Below are 19,243 nucleotides of genomic sequence, written 5' to 3' on the forward strand. Positions count from 1 at the left end.
GATTCAGTTATATATATACATAATTCATTCTTTTTTAAGAGTCCTTTCTTATATAGGTTATCACGGAATATTGCATAGAGTTCTCTGTGGTATACAGTAGGGCCTTCTTGGTTCTAGTAGTTTTTTTTTTTTAATTTTTAAAAAATTTTACATACTTTTTAAAGGTTACTACTTTCCATTTGCAGTTATTGTAATATAAAATAGCGATTATGTTTCCCGTGTTGCACACTGTATCCTTGTGCCTGTCTTACAGCCAGTGGTTTGTGCCGCCCACCTGCCCATCCCTGCATTGCCCTTCCCATAATCGCTAGTTTGTTCTGTCTGTGAGTCTGCCCTTTTTTTGGTATATTCATTACTTTGTTGCTTTTTTTAGATTCTACATGTAAGTAATATCATACATTGTTTGTCTTTGTCTGTCTGACCTATTTCACTTAGCATTAATGCTCTCTAAGGGTATCCATGTTGTTGCAAATGGCAACATTTTATTCTTTTTTTTTATGGCTGAGTAGTTTTTCATTATACATATATACTCACAAACACACATATTCTTTACCCATTCATCTGTTTTTTAAAAATAAATATTTCTTTCTTTCTTCTTTTTTTGGCTGCACCTCTCGATTTATAGGATCTTAGTTCCCTGATCAGGGATTGAACCCAGGGCCATAGGAGTGAAAGCTCTGAATCATAACCACTGGACTCCCAGGGAACTCCCTCCATTCATCTGTTGATAGACACTTAGGTTGCGTTCATATCTTGCAATTTAAAATAATGCTGCTATGCACATTGGGGTGCATGTATCTTTTTGAATTAGTGTTTTAATTTTTTTTTTTTTTTTCCAGATATATGCCCAGGAGTGGAATTGCTGGGTCATGTGGTAGTTCCATTTTTAGTATTTGAGAAACCTCTGTACTGTCTTCTACAGTGGCTGCGCCAATTTACATTCTCACCAGCAGTGTACTTCCTTTTCTCCACACCCTTGCCAGCATTTGTTATTTGTGTTCTTTTGGATGATGGTCATTCTGGTGTGAAGTAATAGCTTCTTGTGGGGTGGTTTGCATTTCCCTGATGATTAGCAATCTTGAGCATCGTTTCATGTGCCTGTTGGCCATCTACATTTCCATCTTGGGAAAATGTCTATCCATCTGGTAGTTTTAAAACTTACTTGGTGTCTGGTTCTTCTTAAAGACAGAAACCAGAACCATATCCATTTTATAATGTTCTGAGACCTGAAATTGGCCAGATCAAAGTCACTTAATAAGATTTGTTGACAGATGAATCTGAGCTGTCCCCAAGGCAGCTGTATAATTGTGATCCACCAGGTCTCAACCGGATTGATCCCTAAGATAACTGCCTCTCTCTTCTCTGGATTGCAGTTGGGTTTCCCCATTCACTATGAGTGACTTACATCCTTGTCACACTTTAGAGAAGTAGAACCACCTTCTCCTTAGGAAGACTTATTGACCCCTGGGTTATTCTTGATCCACCTGGAGAGATTTGTGTAGTCTGTAGACAGTGAGCTGCCTATGCCCTGTGAAGTTTTTTGATCAAGGGAGTAGCTTTTGTCTAGCCAAGGGCCCTGAGGTCTTTCATAATCTGTGTACAGTGGAGTTGCTATCCTAGGGTTTTGCAGTTAATTCTATGGATCCAAACTTACCAGACTTTCAGAAAGCACTGACCAAGTGCAAATTCAAAAGAATTTGAAGTTGTCCTGAAGTGCCAGCTTCTTATTTTGCCAAATAAGAACATTTAAAACAAATATCTAATTATATTTTTTATATTTAATGCATGCTCATGGTACAACATCCAAAACAAAAGGATATACACTGAATAAAATAAGTTTCATACTTCCTCTCCAGTTCCTTAACTATCTAGTTCCCCTCCTAAGAGGCAAATCGGGTTGCTTGATCATCCTTCCAGAGATAGCCCTGTAAAATACAGATAACGAATGTATTGGCTGTCTTCTCTCTCCCAAATGAATGGTAGTGCATTCAGTACTGTTTTGCATCTTGAGTTGTTTTTTTCCCCCCACTTTTCTTAGAGATTTTAAAAAATCAGTACACAGAGAACTTTCTTTGTACGACTGCGTAATACTAGTAAGGATTAAAAACAGTTATCATCTTTTAAATTTGAAAAGTATGTTTAAGCACCAAAAAGTTAGAAAGAATTTGATCTTAGTATAAAGGAAAATTCTATAAATTAAATAAATTTGGTTCTGTGAAAAATTAATTCTGTGTGTTGGTCCAAAGACCTGTTTGCTAACTATTGCTCAAGATAGTAAACCAGTAAAGAAAGGCCTTTGAATAGGACTGAGTTCCGGAGGCTTACTAATCTGTGGTAGGCTCGCTGACTGAGAGATCAAGAGGAATACAGCTGACATATGCATATCTTTCTCCCCATTTTACAGGGAGGGATAGACTTTGGGAAGCTTTTTTCTCTCCTACCAGTGCACTACTCAGTTCACCAGCTCCTACGGTCAGCTAGTCTGTTGTCAAGATAGCGTGTATTTATGGCAGCTGCGTATCAGCTGGATTGGAGTAGGGAGACTAGTTTCAGGGCTGTTTATTCCTTTTATTAATATTTCTTGAGCAATTAATGTATGCATAATACAATTAGGAATTTTTAAAAGCATACCCTGTTAGTCCTGTGTGAGAAATACCCACATAAAGTGACTGGGGCCTGAAGCTGGAGAGTGACTGACCTTGGGGTGGGTAGCTGGAGTCAGTGAGCCTTGGGATTGAAGAATTGATGGGACACCCAACCTTTGGGAAGAATAGGGAGAATGGAATTCATTTCCTGGATGTTCACTGAATGCCCAGTATCTGCATCCTACTGTGTTTTGGTTTACTCCAAGTAAACTGCCTTAGCGGATACTAGTGTAGGGTTGAAGAGGACACAATGGAAGCAGGCCTGTTAGTTTAGGTAGCACATACTTGTTAGGACAGTAGGGTATTGAGTGTTAGATATAAGAAAGGAAGGTAATGGGGCAAGTCCAAGTTGTAGGGAGAAAATGCAAATTGGTAGAATCTAAACTTTCTCAGTGTAGAATAACATTCTGGTCAATACAGATGTGTTTAAGAGAACAATTGCATATTTGTTTTCCTTTATTTTTAATCATTTACTTATTTTTGGAATGAGCAATACATTTATATGGTTGAAAAATGAAAAAGTATTAAAAGGTGTATTGCCAAAGGGTCTCCCTCCCACTTTTGCCCCTCCCTGCCCCATACCCAGTACCCTTCTTGTATCAGTCAGGTTTATATGCTGGAAACAGAAACCATCCTGGGTACTTGAACCACAGAAGGATTTAACATAAGTAATTGGGTCCTTAGAAAATTGTTGGAGAACTTGGAGGAGTGGGACTCAAGGGGACTGGCCTTAGAGTTTAAATTTGAAGGACTCACCCCTGGAGTGTGAACTGGAGGTTGGAAAGTCAATACTGCTCCTGCCACCCCACCCCACCATTGCTACTTGACACTCAAGAAGTCAGTGACTAGATAGTAAATCCTTGCTGCTATAGACCAGCATGTCTGTATCACCTGGGAGCTTGTTTAAAGCTTTTAAGGCCTTACTTAGCTTCACCTACTGAATCAGAATCTGCATTTAACAAGATTCTCTGATGATTTGCATTGCATAAAAGTTTGAGCAGTCCTGCACTGAAGTACTGGCTCTTGTCATGACAGTTGCTTCCAAACCCACAGACCTCCATGACCTTGATTGCCAGTTTCAAGTGAGTCAAGCAAATATACTTGTTGGTTTACGTAGCTCTCAGTCTAGAAGAAGAGTGATTGGAGATTTTACAAGTAACCAGTGTTAGTTTCTTGTGTATTCTTCCAGATGTTTTAGGCATATTTAAGCATGTTTGAATACGTATATTCTTTTTTGTCTTGTTAAAAAAATAAGCAGTAGTTTACTTACCATCCACAGTGTTCTGCACCTCACTGTTTTCATTTAATGGTTCATCTTGGGAGAGCTTTCCATATCATGACATAGAGCCATCTTCTTTTTTTAACAACTGCATGATATTCCAATGCATAGATTACAAAATTCTTAAAATTGAGACTAACACAGTCTGGGCTGGCCAATCATTCTAATTTTTTGACACCTGTAAAATACAATCTAGTTGTTAATTGTTTGCTTCCTGCCTCTCTTGTGCTCAGGTTTGTGTATATGTCGTCTTGTTTGACTCACACTGCAACACAGTGTATCCTTCCTCCGCTTTACATGAAAGAGCTCAGGCTCTGAAAGGCTAATTTAATCACAGTTTAAGGAATATCCAGGATAGTATTTGAATCCCAAGTCTGTTAGCCTCCATGATTTTCGATTTGGCACAGTGACAGAGAACTGCTAAATGATAGGCTTTATTTAGTACTTTGAGATCTACTTCTTTGGTAAGAGGTTTGGAAAAATATCATTTTGATTATTTTAGGTGGATACTAAGGGCATTTCAATTTTTTTTTTCTTTCCTGACTCAGGTATCCAGCTCACATAGAAGATATTGATTACGAAGAAGGAAAAGTACTCATCCATTTCAAGCGTTGGAACCATCGTTATGATGAGTGGTTCTGCTGGGACAGTCCTTATTTACGTCCTTTAGAGAAAATACAGCTGAGGAAAGAGGGCTTGCATGAAGAGGAAGGATCATCTGTGAGTAACAAATCCGGGCGGTTCAGTGATGAGCAGGCTCAGCCATTGGGCTGAGTCTTTGATATTTAGTGTGAAAGTCTGTAGGAGCTGAGGACCGTCCTTATTTAGGCTTGGAGTGCAACCTTGAGATCTCCACGGCCTCTTGGGGTTGTTGAAGAATCTCAGTTGTCATCTGTGTGTATGACATGATTGACGTGACAACTCATAAACTAATTTGGTTGAGACTGCACTGATGATAAATGGAGACTTGATCTCTCTCTTTTATACCACTGTATCCCTTTAGATTGCTTTTTAAGCTCATCTGCTGTTTGATCATTAAGCAGTCATTCCATGTGGAGCATTATGCTAGCTTTTTTTTTTTAAATAAGCCCTTGAAAATCTTGGAACTGACTGGACTGGATTCCTGTTTTTTAAATTTCATCACTATGTCTGGTACTTTTATGACTTCAAAATGAAGGACAAAGTATTTGTTTTCAGTTTTTTAAACAGGAATTGAGACATCTGTAGAAATCCTGCTGCCTTTGGAGCTGACTCAGCCCTGGATTCTGTTTTCCACTTTAACCGTGACCAGGGAACTTGAACTCTTGCTAGCCTTTCCCCCTCCTCCCCACTCCCAGTTTAAGATTGTTCACTGTTGCCCAGTTTGGCTGCTGGGTATTCATTCTACAAAATGTATCAATGCAAACTGTGTGCTAGGAAAGCAGTATGAAATATTAATGGTGAAGGAGTGCCTCCTTTGTCCAAAGACCGTCTAGAAGTATAGGTGGCATTAGGTGGCATGAATGCTGTTTGCCTCGAGATGAAACAGCCTCTCTCCTTCCAAGCTGTGTACTTGTGTACCCTGGTGGTCCCGGGCTGTTAGATGCACTTTCAGGGACAAGATAGAATTATCATCAGTGCTGTGCCTTGCCTGTCCAGAATTCCTTAAATGGGAAAACGCTGTGTCTAGCCCTTTTGTTTTGACTCCTAGTGTTGAACAGCAGAAACATCTTCATCCCAGTAACCATCTCCCCTTCCTGCCCTTGTCAATTTCAGCCTGTCTTATGAATTTGGTTACCATGTATATCCTATGAAATTGGGTTGGTAACAGGATCTTTTTTGTTTTTTAATATTTTTTAGGAATTTCAAATAAATGAGCAGGTCCTTGCTTGCTGGTCTGATTGTCGTTTTTACCCAGCCAAAGTCACTGCTGTTAACAAGGATGGTAAGGCATTTGAGTTGTAATTGTTTTTACTCTTGACTTAGGGGTGAGTTTATAATATTTGAATTTGATGGTGTATTTTTAGTATGTATTTATTGCCTTGGAATCCTCTCTAAGTTAATTACTATGTCAGGAGTTAGGAAGAAATTATAAATGGAGAGAAAGCTAGGTTAAGGAGGGGGAGATTGGTTCTCTGCCTTCTAAATTTTAGTCATTGTTTTCTGAAACAGTCATGATTCATCTGTCCCTCTGCTGGGAAGTTTGCAGTTTCTTGCTGTCTAGGAGTTCCTAATACAATTGAAGAAATAAGTCCCTAATATACCTTTTAGTTATTTGTTAACAGTCTACAAGTGAAGCAGGCAACAAACATTTCTTCCAAAACGTATTTTGTGGATGCCAGGTGATTGAGAGTGGTGTATGATACCAGAGTTGCTAGTTGAAGTTGGGGTACTGGGGTTTAGAGCTCTGAGTTAGGATACCTTTGCCAGAGTTCAGAACATGTGAGAAATCAAGACGAGGAACACAACCCAAAGAGGCTCATTTTGTGAATACAGAGGCAAGGGAAGAGGAGGGTTATGAACACGGTATGTGTGGTCAGCATCCTGACACATAGAACAGACTCGGCAGGGCTCAAGTGATACCTTTTTAAAGCATTTTCTACTGAGATGTTTGTGGTATGTCCATAATCTCTGCAGTGAATTAGTACCCTCTTAGTACCACTGTTAGGGCTGAAAGGCTAGATTGACTTCATTCAATGAAGTTATTCAAGTATTTATTTAGCACTCTGCTAAATGCTGGACCTTGGGGTAAACAAGAAACTTCATCTCAGAATGGGTTGAAATGGTCAAAAATGAACTGTACATTTGCATATAGCAGGACTTTTAGTTCCTCTATTGCTGTATTCACCAGTCCTGGCAGTTATTAGACTGGGTGGGGGAAGTGGCAGATGTATCCCTGAAAACAAAGTCCTCTTACCACAGGCCTCCAGAGCAAGGCTGTATCTTCTAAGTTCTTTAAGCAGTTACTCATCCTCTCATTTGTGGTTAAGTTTTTTTGGATAGTCCCTTGTTTTCCCCAAGTTACATTGTATAAGCCTGTGTTTAAAATAAAGTCTCACAGTACTTTTCATATGTGTTACTTTAATAAATGGATATTATTCAAGTGACATGTTATTAAACTGCTTCAGATCCTTTTTGTAAAAGGCATAGTTTATTATATCAATCACTCAGTAAATAGATTATAAATCCATATGTTTATAGATCCATTTGTATTAAAATGGTGAATGATCTCATTTATATGGGAAAAATAAAGTAAAAAAAAGCTACAAGGATATATTGTGCAGCATAGGTAATATAGCCAATATTTTTTATAATAACTTAAAATGGAGTATAACCTATAGAAATTGTCAATCACTAAAATTGTACACCTGAAACCAATATAATATTGTTAAGCAACTGTACCTCAATAAAAAAAGCCACAGTAAAAGAAAAAGTTTATTTTTTAGAATCTTATTTTTTAGATTAGTAATTTTTTTCTACTCTTACTGGATTTAAATTATATGATATGAAACACAGGTGTTTGTTAGTGTACATAGATGTCTTTCTGAAAGTCTGTTAGGTTGATTTATTCTGATCAAGTTGGATGTTCCCCCTAGGGGAGGTGTGCCCTTTTAAGGAAATGGCTGCTCCTTAAATCAGATGAAGATTGTGGATAGAAACACGGGTAACTGTTGATAAAGCAGGTAGCAGAAAGGAAGCAACGTGTCTCTTTTGTTTCAGTAGTGTCCCAGAGTCACATGGAGGACAGAAGTGAGAAGAGGGTTTAGATGAAAAGAATGGGAAAGGAAGGGCACATTGAGGAAGGAGGGATTTGGGGAGTCCTGGGAGCTGTCTTGTAGAGAGGTAGGGTGTGAGGGTCTAGGTGGAAGCATTAAAGGCTTAGGAACCTACTGTTTGTGTTTAATATCTGTAGAGCCCAGGCCTTAGCATCATGGATTAAAAAAGAATAAAGAACTTGTTCAAGGCAGAATGAAGTAGGTGTTGAGATAGAGCAACCGGGGGAGGTATAACAGGTGCAGAATGGTGCAGATAAATCATAAGGGGAGGTGTGAGGAGGGATCCCTATCTGCATTTGTTGGTTTTTTTTGTGTCAGTTGGGTCTGAAATCTTTTTCTTTAAAACATTTTGGCTGCATCACGCGGCATGTAGGATGGGATCTTACCTTCCCCAGTCCTAACCACTAGACTGCCAGAGAAGTCCTTTTAAAGTTAATTTGCTTTGCAAGTTGTTTTAAAAAATCTTTTAAGTTTATTTTCCTGCATGAGCTAAAATGATAAGAGGGAGAGTCTTGAGGTAATGGTTGCTCCCACAATGGTCAGTTGCCACCCTAATATATTTGTTCAATAAGCTTCAGATTCTGTTCAGTAAATTTTAGTTAATTGGAGGACATTGAAAATGAGTGGATATTTTGGGGAGAACCTGTTTTTCCCAGAATTTTTTGGTCTGAAGTCCTGCATTATGCCACCATCCTCTCTGGTTCTTGAGATTAATTGAAAGAGGGAGGAGAGTAGGGAGGGACGGGGAAGAGGAAATCCTGAAAGTGAATGCACCCAGCTGTGTGGTATTATTGCTGCACTCAGGACTGAGAAGGAAATCCTCTGGGATTTCCTTTGCGGGAGCTCAGGTCTGTGCCTGATTTTGATGAAATAATGACTCTTAGGTGCTGCCTTTGGGTTAGATTTAATCCAGGGGAACTGGCAGAGTTTCTACATCATGATTTATTCTACTATTCAGCTGCATGATTGAGAAGGACGATACTGGACTCTAATTTCACTGTTTCCCTGGTGTTTGCTGTCCTGCCTCAGTTCTGTCTGTAGCAGGGGCCACCACAGCTTAATGGTGGCAGAACCTCTGCAGACGAGGTGCTCCCTTTATTTCCTGTAAAGTTATTCTGTCTTTCTGGTGCTGCTGGGAGGAGGCTGGGAATACAGTGAAGTCACTCCCTGTAGACTCGGGAAGGCTTGGTCTGATCTTTCTGCCACTCATAACCTCCTTGGTGGTTTTGCCGAGGCCAAGCATTGACTGGGCAGTCTGGTGGGCAGGGGCTGTAGCCAGAGTGGAGAGCCCTGGCTGCTGGCATTGGGTGTCCCACATGACTGACTCACAACTAGTGAGCAACTTTTAGAGTTTCTTAAGGGAGTCATTTAGCAATTGGAAACTTCGGAGAAAAATGCCATGTTATTTAGCCCTTTTCACCTGGCATGAGTCTTTGGCAGTGGCAGTTAAGCATCATTCTCCGTGAAGGCAGCCACACCTGATAGCCTGTTAGATCCTCAGTCTGCGTTGGAGTGAAGGAAGGGATTCTGCTTCCAGGAAGTCTTTGTTTGGAAGCCTTCTCTTCTCTGGTGAGTTGACCTCAGCTCCACCCAGCTCCCCTTTTTTAAGGAGGTGTCAGAGCCACTTGCCTGTCAGGGGTTTGTACCCCTCTGCTCTGTGAGGCAGTCTCTTCAGAGGAAACTGAAAGTAGATTCACATTTACAACAAAATGAGGAATCATTCCTTCCTGTTGATCTGTGGTTCTTTAACTTGAGTGCACAGGCAGGCGTATCAGGTCCCTCTTCCTTAAAGTTATGCATATTCTTAGGTCCTGTGCCACCCAGTTCAATTTCTTTGTTCAGTGCCTAAGTCTGCATTTTACCAGGAGATGCTATGGAAATGATCTTATGTCTCGAGTCTCTGGCTGAAGCAGTTACTATTTTTTTTTTCTTCTTGCTGTAACTGATCCTGTGTTTGAAATGTGGGAACTCTGGGACTATGAACAGCTTTGACTAGAGATAGAAAGACAATTTAGGCCCATACATGCAGGTGCTATCTTGGTTCTTGCTATCTGTTGGGGGGTAAGGGTGTTCCCTTTTAAAGTGACTTGGTAGATGATGGTAATTAGAACCACATATTGATCTCTTGGCTTCCCTGGTGGCTCAGCGTTAAAGAATCCGCCTGCTAATGCAGGAGATGTGGGTTCACTCCCTGGGTCAGGAAGAGCCCCTGGAGAAGGAAATGGCAACCCACTCCAGTATTCTTGCCTGGGAAATCCAATGGACAGAGGAGCCTGGCAGGCTACAGTTCATGGGATTGCAAAGAGTTGGACACAACTTAGTGGCTAAACAACAGCAACTGTTCCCTTGCTCTGTGATAGTCCCTTTGCTAAGCAGTTTCCATATCTGAGCTCATTTCTTCTTCATGTGAAGAAGCTCATTTCTTCTTCATTTTTTCTTTCTACACATGTGGAAAGATTGTTGCCGTCAACCCCATTCTCATTTTTCAGATGAGGAAGTCAGCTCACAGGAGAAACTGCTTGAGGTTGCAGAGCACATATGTAAATAGTAGCACGGAAGTCTGAATGGAGGTCTGTGGGGCTCCAAGGTTCCTGAAACTGCAGTGGCCACAGTATCAGCCTGCTTCTCTGGAGCAGGGTTTTCCTTAAACAGCAGGAGTTTCAGTTAGGGCCAGGTGCCCGTTGGGGGAGTGTGTGTGTGTGTGTACATGTGTATGTGCACCTGAAACAGTAGGGTGGGAGTAGATGGTCTGCGCTTCCTGGAGCCCAGCGGTGTCTTGAGAGCCCTGATTGGTGGAGACAGGCTCTGTCCCAGTCCCTGCGTGGTGATCATAGGCAGTTCACTCTCTTGCTCTGAATTCAACTGAGCAGTTGTAAATGGAAGAAGAAATTGGAATAGACGAGCAATTTGGGAAATTGTTGGCTGCAGAACCTAAGCCCATTATGTAAAATTGCTAAGAGGAGAAGGCTTAGGGGGAGGTTTGCCTGCAGACACGAACCTGTCCCATCCCCCTGCCCACCTTTGAGGCACATCTGTGGGAACCTCAGGACTTTGAGAAACCATGTTTGAAAACTCCTTCCATGATATTATGGAATTCTCTGACTCCTGAAGAATGAGTGGGATAGAAAAAGGGTCCTGAAGTCACAGTTATGGTAGATTTCAGGAGCAATGTAAATCTGTCCTTTCCAAAGTCACCTGTGTATCCCTCTTTCCTTGGTCCTGGAGAAGATGAGCTTGCTACCGGTCTCAAGTTTTGTTCTTATGTCCCTTCTGCTATTACTAACTTCTATAAGGTTGTCTGATATGCTGGATTCTTAACCTATAGAGAGCAAGGCCAGGAAGCTTGGTTTCATGTGGTAGAGACCAGAACTTCTTAAGGGAGCCTGAGGCAGGTCGCTTTTGTGTCACTAATGTTCTCATTTTGAATCCTATCATTTACGTGTGTTTTGTTAGTGTTGTTTGTGGCCGTGGGAGAGATCGTTGCCAGCCGCCCTTTGGAGGATTCCATGGGAAGATGTTCTTTTAGTTACACATGAAACCGTTAAAGTCGACTTGAAGCCTCTCTCCAGGTCGAGGCCACTGTTGTCTGCGGGATGTGTTTCCTCCGAGTTACTGAAGCCCAAGTTAGGCTGTGTGCATGATCAAGGGAGAAAGTTTCAAGGTGATCCCTTGTAGTTCTTTAAAAGTAAAAAGGGTCAGGGCTGGGATATTACTACCTAACAGCAGTGGTCCCCTAGGCCTTTGGCCATAGTTTGGGTCATTTCAGAGGGGCCAGTGGTGCTCTGGGTCTGAGGTTTGGAGTTGAGGCTGAGGGACTTGGGGAATAGGTATGTCGGGTTGGGAGAGAAGTCAGCAGACCGGCTTGGGTTCTGCCTCTAGCTCTGTTGTTCCTCTGAGGCCTCCATCTGAGCCTGCCGTCAGGAGTAAGCTTCAAACTTGACCTCAAGTAGCTGAAAATCTTGGACTTTTGCATAGCACTGTTTAAGTTGTCCTGGCTATTTGAAATGCCTGTAGAAATGGAGAGTTTCCATTTTGATGTAACTGCTGCTGAGCTTTGTTGATTAAGATCACTGAAAGTATAGTCTTGGATGCCCCTGAACCGCAGTCCTTAGACTTACCAGAGCTTTGCTTTGAAAAGGGCCTGTTTAGAGTCCCACAGCGTTGCTTCTTTGTTTGCCAACACCCTCAACAGAGGCGGGAAGACAGGAACCCAGGCCTTGTTGTTAAGTACTCATCAGTAATTGCTGACCTGTGTTAGATAAAATCCTTATCATAGCCTGTCATCTCATTGCTTGCTTTAACCAACCAACTATATATCCTTGTATCTATCTTGTTTGCTAGCCGCTTTCATGTGTTGACAATACTTGTGACAAATAATCGCTTTTGTAATTACCAGGGGTAAAATCAGTAGGTAATGACTAATTGTTTACGACAGTAGTTCTCAGACTTCAACGTGCACCAGAATCACCTGAAGTCCTTATTAAAACACACATTTCTGTTTCACGCTCCCAGAGTTGTTGTTCAGTATATCATGGGTAGGGCTGCCAACTTGCATTTCTGATAGGTTCACGGGATTGTTGATGCTACAGGTCCGGGGAACCACACTTTGAGAAACACTGGAGTACAGTGAGTCAGGCGCTGTGTGAGAAACTGGTGTTAGATGTGGTCTCTATCCTTGGAGAGGCTGCCTTTGATTTGGCATCTGCCTTCTGTGTGAAGGCACCTGAGTGTGAGGCTCTGTAGACCAGGAACCAAATGAGTAAGAAGTTCAGAGGAGGGAGAAATCTCCAGGACCAGGGAAGTCAGGAAGGTTTTACAGGAATGTTGTGGTCTTTTGAGCTGAGCACTTAACAACGAGTGGCACATTCCAGGCAGGAGAACACTTTGATAAAGATGTGGAGGTGGAAATGTCCCAAGACAGTTTCAGTGGGTGGCAAGTAGCTAGTCGCTTTGAGTTGTTGGGTATTGTATGCTAGTAATTTGAAATAAGGTTTGGAAAATCACTGGGCTCATATTGCATCGGACTTTGAGACGCTGAAGAGGAAGGGTTTCAGTAGAGGTGGTAGCCATTCACAGGGCCCTGTTTAGGACTGGAGGGGAAGGGTGGGCGAGGTGGGGAGAGAGTGTAGAAGATGGAGGCAACCAGCCAGGTGACCTTAACTTCACTGTTGGCATTATTCTGCTCTCAGCCCTTTAGATTTATTTTTTCCCTTGCATGTTGAGTCGTAAATTAGTTCTGAAAACTAACCATGTTTACCAGTGGAAAACCATTACATGATTACCAGTGGTTCATTGGTAATCTTGACAAGATTAACTATGACTTTTTTTTTTTTTTGATAACTTCCTGGAACCAGCAAAGGAGAGACATGAGTGGGTTCTAAAATGCAAAAATTTGAGAATTTGGTTTGGGTGGAACTAATGAGAACTTTTGTAAGCTGAATGCCTTATTTGGACAGGATTATTTGGATAACCAGTTTCAAATTTTTAGCAGAGAGTGATTTTTGTTAGACTTAAAAAAAAAAAGAATAAAACTAACTGTAGCAGGCACTATTTAGTGCTTTAGCCTAGTCTCTGTTTTTAAACATAGTAACATGCAGGTAGTTCATATGGATTTTGAGATTATTATGACGTCTAAAAGCATATCTTTAGCAGATGGTCATATTTCTTTTAAAGTTTAAATATTACTATTTCTCAGCTCAGAAAATAAAGATTAAATAATAAGCAATAATTCACCAAGCAATAAGCCTGCATTTTCCTTACATCTCTTTTTTTAAAAAATGAAAGTATTGTTAATATAAAGTATTATATTGTTACAAGTGTACAATACAGTGATTCACAATTCTTAAAGGTTATACTCCACTTATAATTGTAATGAAGTATTGGCTATATTCCCTGTGTTGTATAGTATATCCTTGTACATTATCCATAATAATTTGTACTTCTTAATCCTCTACCCCTATCTTGCCCCTCCCTGTTTCCCTCTCCTCACTGGTAACTGCTAGTTTGTTCTCTGTATCTATGAATCTGTTTCTTCTTTTGTTATATTCACTAACTTGTATTTTTTAGATTCCGCTTGTAAGTGAGATCATATAATATTCATCTTTATCTGTCTGATTTATTTCACTTAGCACAATACCCTCCTTCAGGTCCATCCATCTTGCTGCAAATGGCAAAATTTCATTTTTTGTTGAATAGCCGAGTAGTGTTCCAGTGTGTATGTGTGTATCCATGTACACACGTATCCATCCATCATCTCTATCCGTCCATCTGTTGATGACACTTAGGTTGCTTCCATATCTTGGCAATTGTAAATAATGCTGCTGTGAACATTGGGGTGCATGTATCTTTTTGAATTAATGCTTTTGTTTTTGTTTAGGATGTATTTCAAAGAGTGGAATTGCTGGGTTATATGGTAGTTCTATTTTTAGGTTTTTGAGAAACCTCCATACTGTTTTCCACAGTGGCTGCACCAATTTACATTCCCACTAAGAATATAACACAGTATGTCTTTCCATCTGTGTCATCTTCAGTTTCTTACATCAGTGTCTTATAGTTTTCCAAGTACAGGTCCTTTAGCTCCTTAAGTAGGTTTATTCCTGCTACTGCTGCTGCTAAGTCGCTTCAGTCGTGTCCAACTCTGTGAGACCCCAGAGACGGCAGCCCACCAGGTTCCCCCGTCCCTGGGAGTCTCCAGGCAAGAACACTGGAGTGGGTTGCCATTTCCTTCTCCAATGCAGGAAAATGAAAAGTGAAAGTGAAGTCGCTCAGTCGTGTCCGACTCTTTGTGACCCCATGGACTGCAGCCTACCAGGCTCCTCCATCCATGGGGTTTTCCAGGCAAGAGTACTGGAGTGGGGTGCCGTCGCCTTCTCCAAGGTTTATTCCTAGGACTTGTTTTTTCTGAAGCAACGATAAATGGGATTTCCCCTTAATTTGTCTTCCTGGTAGTTCATTGTAGGTGTTTGTTTACGTTCTTAATCGTTTTACTGGTGTTTGCTCTTGGTCTAAATTCAGTGCAGGTTTTAAAAAGTTTAGTGTAGCACCATAAAAATGAAGTTTTTTGATGGATTTTGATCTGTGTAGGTAAACAAATCTATAATGATAAAGAGAAAAAAGGCAAACATATTACTATCTTGGACATAAGAAAGACCAATTGTGATTCTTAAACAACTTTTTAATTCCTGTAGGTTTATTATTGTGATTGGAGCTCCTTTGTGTTTATGCTTTGAAAAGTTTTGTCGCTTTCATAAAACTACAAGTTAAAATCGTATCTTTTTGAATTTTAGGTACTTACACTGTGAAATTTTATGATGGAGTAGTTCAGACTGTCAAACATATTCATGTCAAAGCTTTTTCCAAAGATCAGGTGAGAAATGTGGTTTTATGCTTTTGTGGTATGCATAATGCTAATATTGTAGTTTTGTTTCTCAAAGATGCTATATTTGTTCATGATGGCAAACTCTTCCCTTCATCTGACATGATTTCTCCAGAAAGCAATATGCAAGTTTTCAGATACTACAAATGTTTCTCTCTCTCTGCCTTTTCCTTTTCATACAGTCTTCTTTTCTGAAGTGCCAATACTTAAGTACCATTACCTGTTAGGTCTTTTTTCCAAAATGCCTGGGGATTATTCTTTTCTCTCTCTCCTTGTGCCCTGCCCTCAGAGCTGTTTCCTCTCTTGGGGAACTTGCAGAGTGTTTGAGGAGATCTAGAGATGTTCTCCCCTCCTCATCTGCCTTTGCCTTTTAGCTCAGGACCATGGCCTGGTGGTGACGTGAATTTGTTAGTCACTTGTGCTGGATGTGCCTGGGTTGAAAAGTTTGTTTTCTGTTGTCCCTTTCACCATCCACGTCTAAGCACAGGTCCTGAGTTTTGACATTGTAAAGTGTTGCCTACTTTCTTTATGATTTTTTCCCCTTTTAGTTTATTTTGCATTTATATCTTAATGAAATAGCTGAGGGGAAAGATTCTGATCGTTACCATTATTTATCTCTGTGGGTGGTTGATGTGGCAGTATTTGGTAATGCTGGAACCTGTTGTCTTATGATTAAATACTTTTACTTTAATAAATTCTTCTGTACATATTTAGCATTTTCAAAGCATCATGATGCATGATATTGTTAAAGATAGCCTCAAAAGTGTTTTTTGCCTTTTGCTGGTTTTCCTTTTCAAAAAATTGATAAAATTATAAAGCTTTAGCCCTGAAGATGTTTTCTTTTTGATCTTTTGCTTTTCAGGCATCTCAGGAACTACACAGCACTGTATACATTATTTTGGCCTTAAATTTGGCAGTTTTTGTGTTAAGTTTGTGGAATGAGTTAATTTAGACAGAGGACTGAAAAGCTGCAAGATTGTGTCTAGAATCTCCCAAAGTGGAAGGACAGGGCTCCAAATAACATTCAGCTGCTGTCTCTGGGTGATAGTACTCACAGGGCCTTGACTTGGAGATGGGCACCTCACCCTGTGTGGATTGTGGGTCTTCAGTCCTCAGTTCCCAGTTGCCTCTGAGTATCTCTTGTCATCTCAGACCTGGCAGGTAGTCAAGCACAGGCCCATGGCTCCTGTTTGTTTTCCTTTCCCAAGAGGACATAGTCTTTTGGATAAATGACTTCTCAGCGAGGCCACTTACAAAGCAAAACTTCTTAAAAAATATTTGTCAATTTTTAAAGCTTTTTTTCATATAGTAATTGTTTCTTCTTTTTTTTTTTAAATAGGCATTTACTGCTCTAAATGGTTTGATCATCTATATTTAAGGAACATTTATCTTTTTTTATACTTATAAAAATATATTTGCTGTAGAAAATTTAGAAAGCACAGAAAAGCACATTGAAAGTAAAAATTGTTTAATTCTGTCATCTAGATACAGTTGCTTGTAAGATTTTGATGTATAGCCTTCTGTATTTTTTAAAAAGATACTTATGTACATATGTATTTCTTTTCCCAATTTGAGTCATACATTACTGTTCTATAACTTGCTCTTTTAACAAAATAATGTTTTCCCAAGTTCCTAAGTCCTGTATGGGAATATAGCTTTTAATGGCTGTGTAGTGTTTATAATATGTATATAACCCAACTTTGTGTAACCAGTTTCCTAGTGGTCATTTAAAGATATTTGTAAGTCTGGGTACACAAGTCTAATTATTTCATTAACAAATTTCATTTCTAGGAATTCATTCTAGTTCAAAAGTAGAATCGTAAGTCTTTTGACCCAAATTGCCAACCCCTCTTCGTGGTGGTTGCGATTTGTATTTCTGCCAGCAGTTACTAAGGAGGGCTTTGTTCTCAAACCTGGCTGCTTTTAGACAATTTAGAGGACTTGAAAAATAAAATTTCCTCCCAGGCTCTAACCACAAGGATTCTCCTTATTTATTATTTTTCCCCTTGGGACAAATTAAACTTTTACTCACTGCACATTGAGATACTCCTTCTTGCTCCTGGCAAAGCTCTGTGTGCCTAGTTTGTGCTCGGTGCTAGGGGTCCCATATGAACTTGATGTGGTGGCCTTTGCTCTTCTCTTGAGGTCTTGGAATGAAGATACATACACAAATAAACTTAATTGTAGTTTTAGAAACTCCGGAGCTTTCAGAGCTGGCTTTATTATGAGACAGTAGACAGTGTACTGGGAAACGAGATTTTAAAAGAAAGTAATTTAGGAGGAAAGTAACCAAAAAGTAGTACTTCTTCCTGATGCACAAAAACTCAGTAGCTCAGGAACATAGTAGGTCTGAGCACAGCCTTTACCCAGTAGAGGAAGCAAAGACAGTCTGTTTCTGAGTTGGACAGTCTTTACAGCTTTCCTGTTCAGCCACCAGTTATCAGTTTATTGGGTTCTTCTCTATACAGGACGTCAGGTTCTGAAAGACCCTGGGTCAGTGTAGTCACCCTTGGGATGACAACAGACAGGGCACGAAGGCATTGTCTTAGAACATCACTATCAAAAAGATTGCTTCCCAGAAGAGGTCCCTGGGGTAGTTGTCTGTCCCTTTAACTACTTTCCAGTGACTTGTTAATCATAAGGGAGATAGCATTGTCTCAGAAGGAATTCAATATGACTCTGTTATTTTCTTTAAACTTAGGACTGGTTCTCAAACCTCAGCATATGGATGGATATTTTCAGTGGTGCTTTCCATTATGTGACCTGAAATATATCCTCTTTTAGTTTCTTTTATCTTCATAAGTTTACAAAGAACCACCTGATTTTATATTTGCAAGTAATCACAAAATGTGTTTCATCGCTATTTTGCTCATTTTAGAATATTGTGGGTAATGCTAGGCCTAAAGAAACAGAACACAAAAGTCTTCTATCATCTGATAAACGAGAAAAGTTTAAAGAACAGAGAAAACCCACAGCCATTGTGAAGAAAGACAAAGAGGACAAAGCCTTAAAGACAGAAAAGCGAGCCAAGCAGTCTGATAAAGAAGGAAAGTTAATCTGTGCTGAAAAGGGAAAAGCGTCAGAGAAGAGCCTTCCCAAGAACGAGAAGGAAGATAAGGAGAACATTTCAGAAAATGACAGAGAGTATTCTGGAGATGCTCAAGTGGATAAGAAACCTGAAAAAGACATTGTGAAGAGTCCACAGGAAAACTTGAGGGAGCCAAAAAGAAAGCGAGGCCGACCCCCTTCCATTGCTCCTACTGGTGAGTTTTCCAGGTGTGCACTGCAAGAGTGTTCTTTTTGTGGCTCTTTGTGGTTCTTTATAACTTTGTTATTTAACCCTTTGTTTCTGTGACTGACCTTGAGTCATCCTGTCACCTGAAAACAAGTCATGTCCGTGGAGCTGAATTTTATGGGAGGCATATATCCAGAGGAACATAAATTTGGGAAACATATTCTTGGCTGGGCTTCTGAGATGAAAGATAGCTCTTCACTAGATGCTTCAGCTTATATGATAAAACCTAGTAAGCTAAGGGCTTCTGCTTGTGCCAGTTCAAATGATTCACTTCAAATTAGCTTACCTAGAACCTGGAATCCGAAAATAGTGTTTTCATGAGCGACATGAAAGGGGAAAAAAGAGAGGTAAGTAGGTGTGGGCATCTTTGGAGGAGGTGGGAACAAAGAACACTGGACCTGGGAAGGGAGGGTTACATTTGAAACTGAGCTCTCTGCAGAGTGATTATGGATTGGTAATTTTCAGTCTAAATGAAAAGCTGAGATGGGTAATTGGTAGAGTCAAGGTTAGAGGATTTAGGGAAGAGTACACAATTATTTTAAAAAGTTGAAATTTGGAATTCTAGACTAGCCAAGAAAGAAACAAATCCTGAATTTCTTCCTAATCCAAACATTCCTTTGCTGGATTGAGTGGCGTGTAAAGCTCCCAGGATCTCTGTACGGAACACCGTCTGTGATTATGTGGCAGAGGCCTGCAGATATTCTTGGTTACGTGTACTTTACATAAAAACCGTGAATCCCTACCATTTTAAAGTGATACCTGTTTTTTTCCTTATAAGTCTGAATAGCTGCCAAAGATAGATGAAAAATATAAACTATGACATAAAATATATTTTCATCAAAACTGTAGAACTACAGTATGTATGGCTGAATCCCTTCTCTGTTCACCTCAAAT

The 19,243-nt window shown here is 40.1% G+C and overlaps 1 protein-coding gene across 3 annotated transcripts in view; it reads left to right on the plus strand.

Moving 5' to 3' along the window:
- The window catches only part of PHF20 (PHD finger protein 20), a 127,631-nt gene that overhangs the window by 37,881 nt on the left and 70,507 nt on the right, over window positions 1-19,243 (plus strand). For 2 of the 3 annotated variants that reach the window (XM_005900040.3, XM_070381655.1), the window contains exons 3-6: window positions 4,473-4,644; window positions 5,764-5,848; window positions 14,966-15,045; window positions 17,933-18,317. In XM_005900040.3, coding sequence (XP_005900102.2) covers window positions 4,473-4,644; window positions 5,764-5,848; window positions 14,966-15,045; window positions 17,933-18,317 — 722 coding nt within the window. Of the gene's footprint in view, window positions 1-4,472; window positions 4,645-5,763; window positions 5,849-14,965; window positions 15,046-17,932; window positions 18,318-19,243 lie in introns of those variants that run through there. The other variant, XM_070381656.1, reaches the window with a different exon arrangement.

This window comes from Bos mutus, chromosome 13, assembly GCF_027580195.1.
Source record: "Bos mutus isolate GX-2022 chromosome 13, NWIPB_WYAK_1.1, whole genome shotgun sequence".
NCBI lineage: Eukaryota > Metazoa > Chordata > Mammalia > Artiodactyla > Bovidae > Bos > Bos mutus.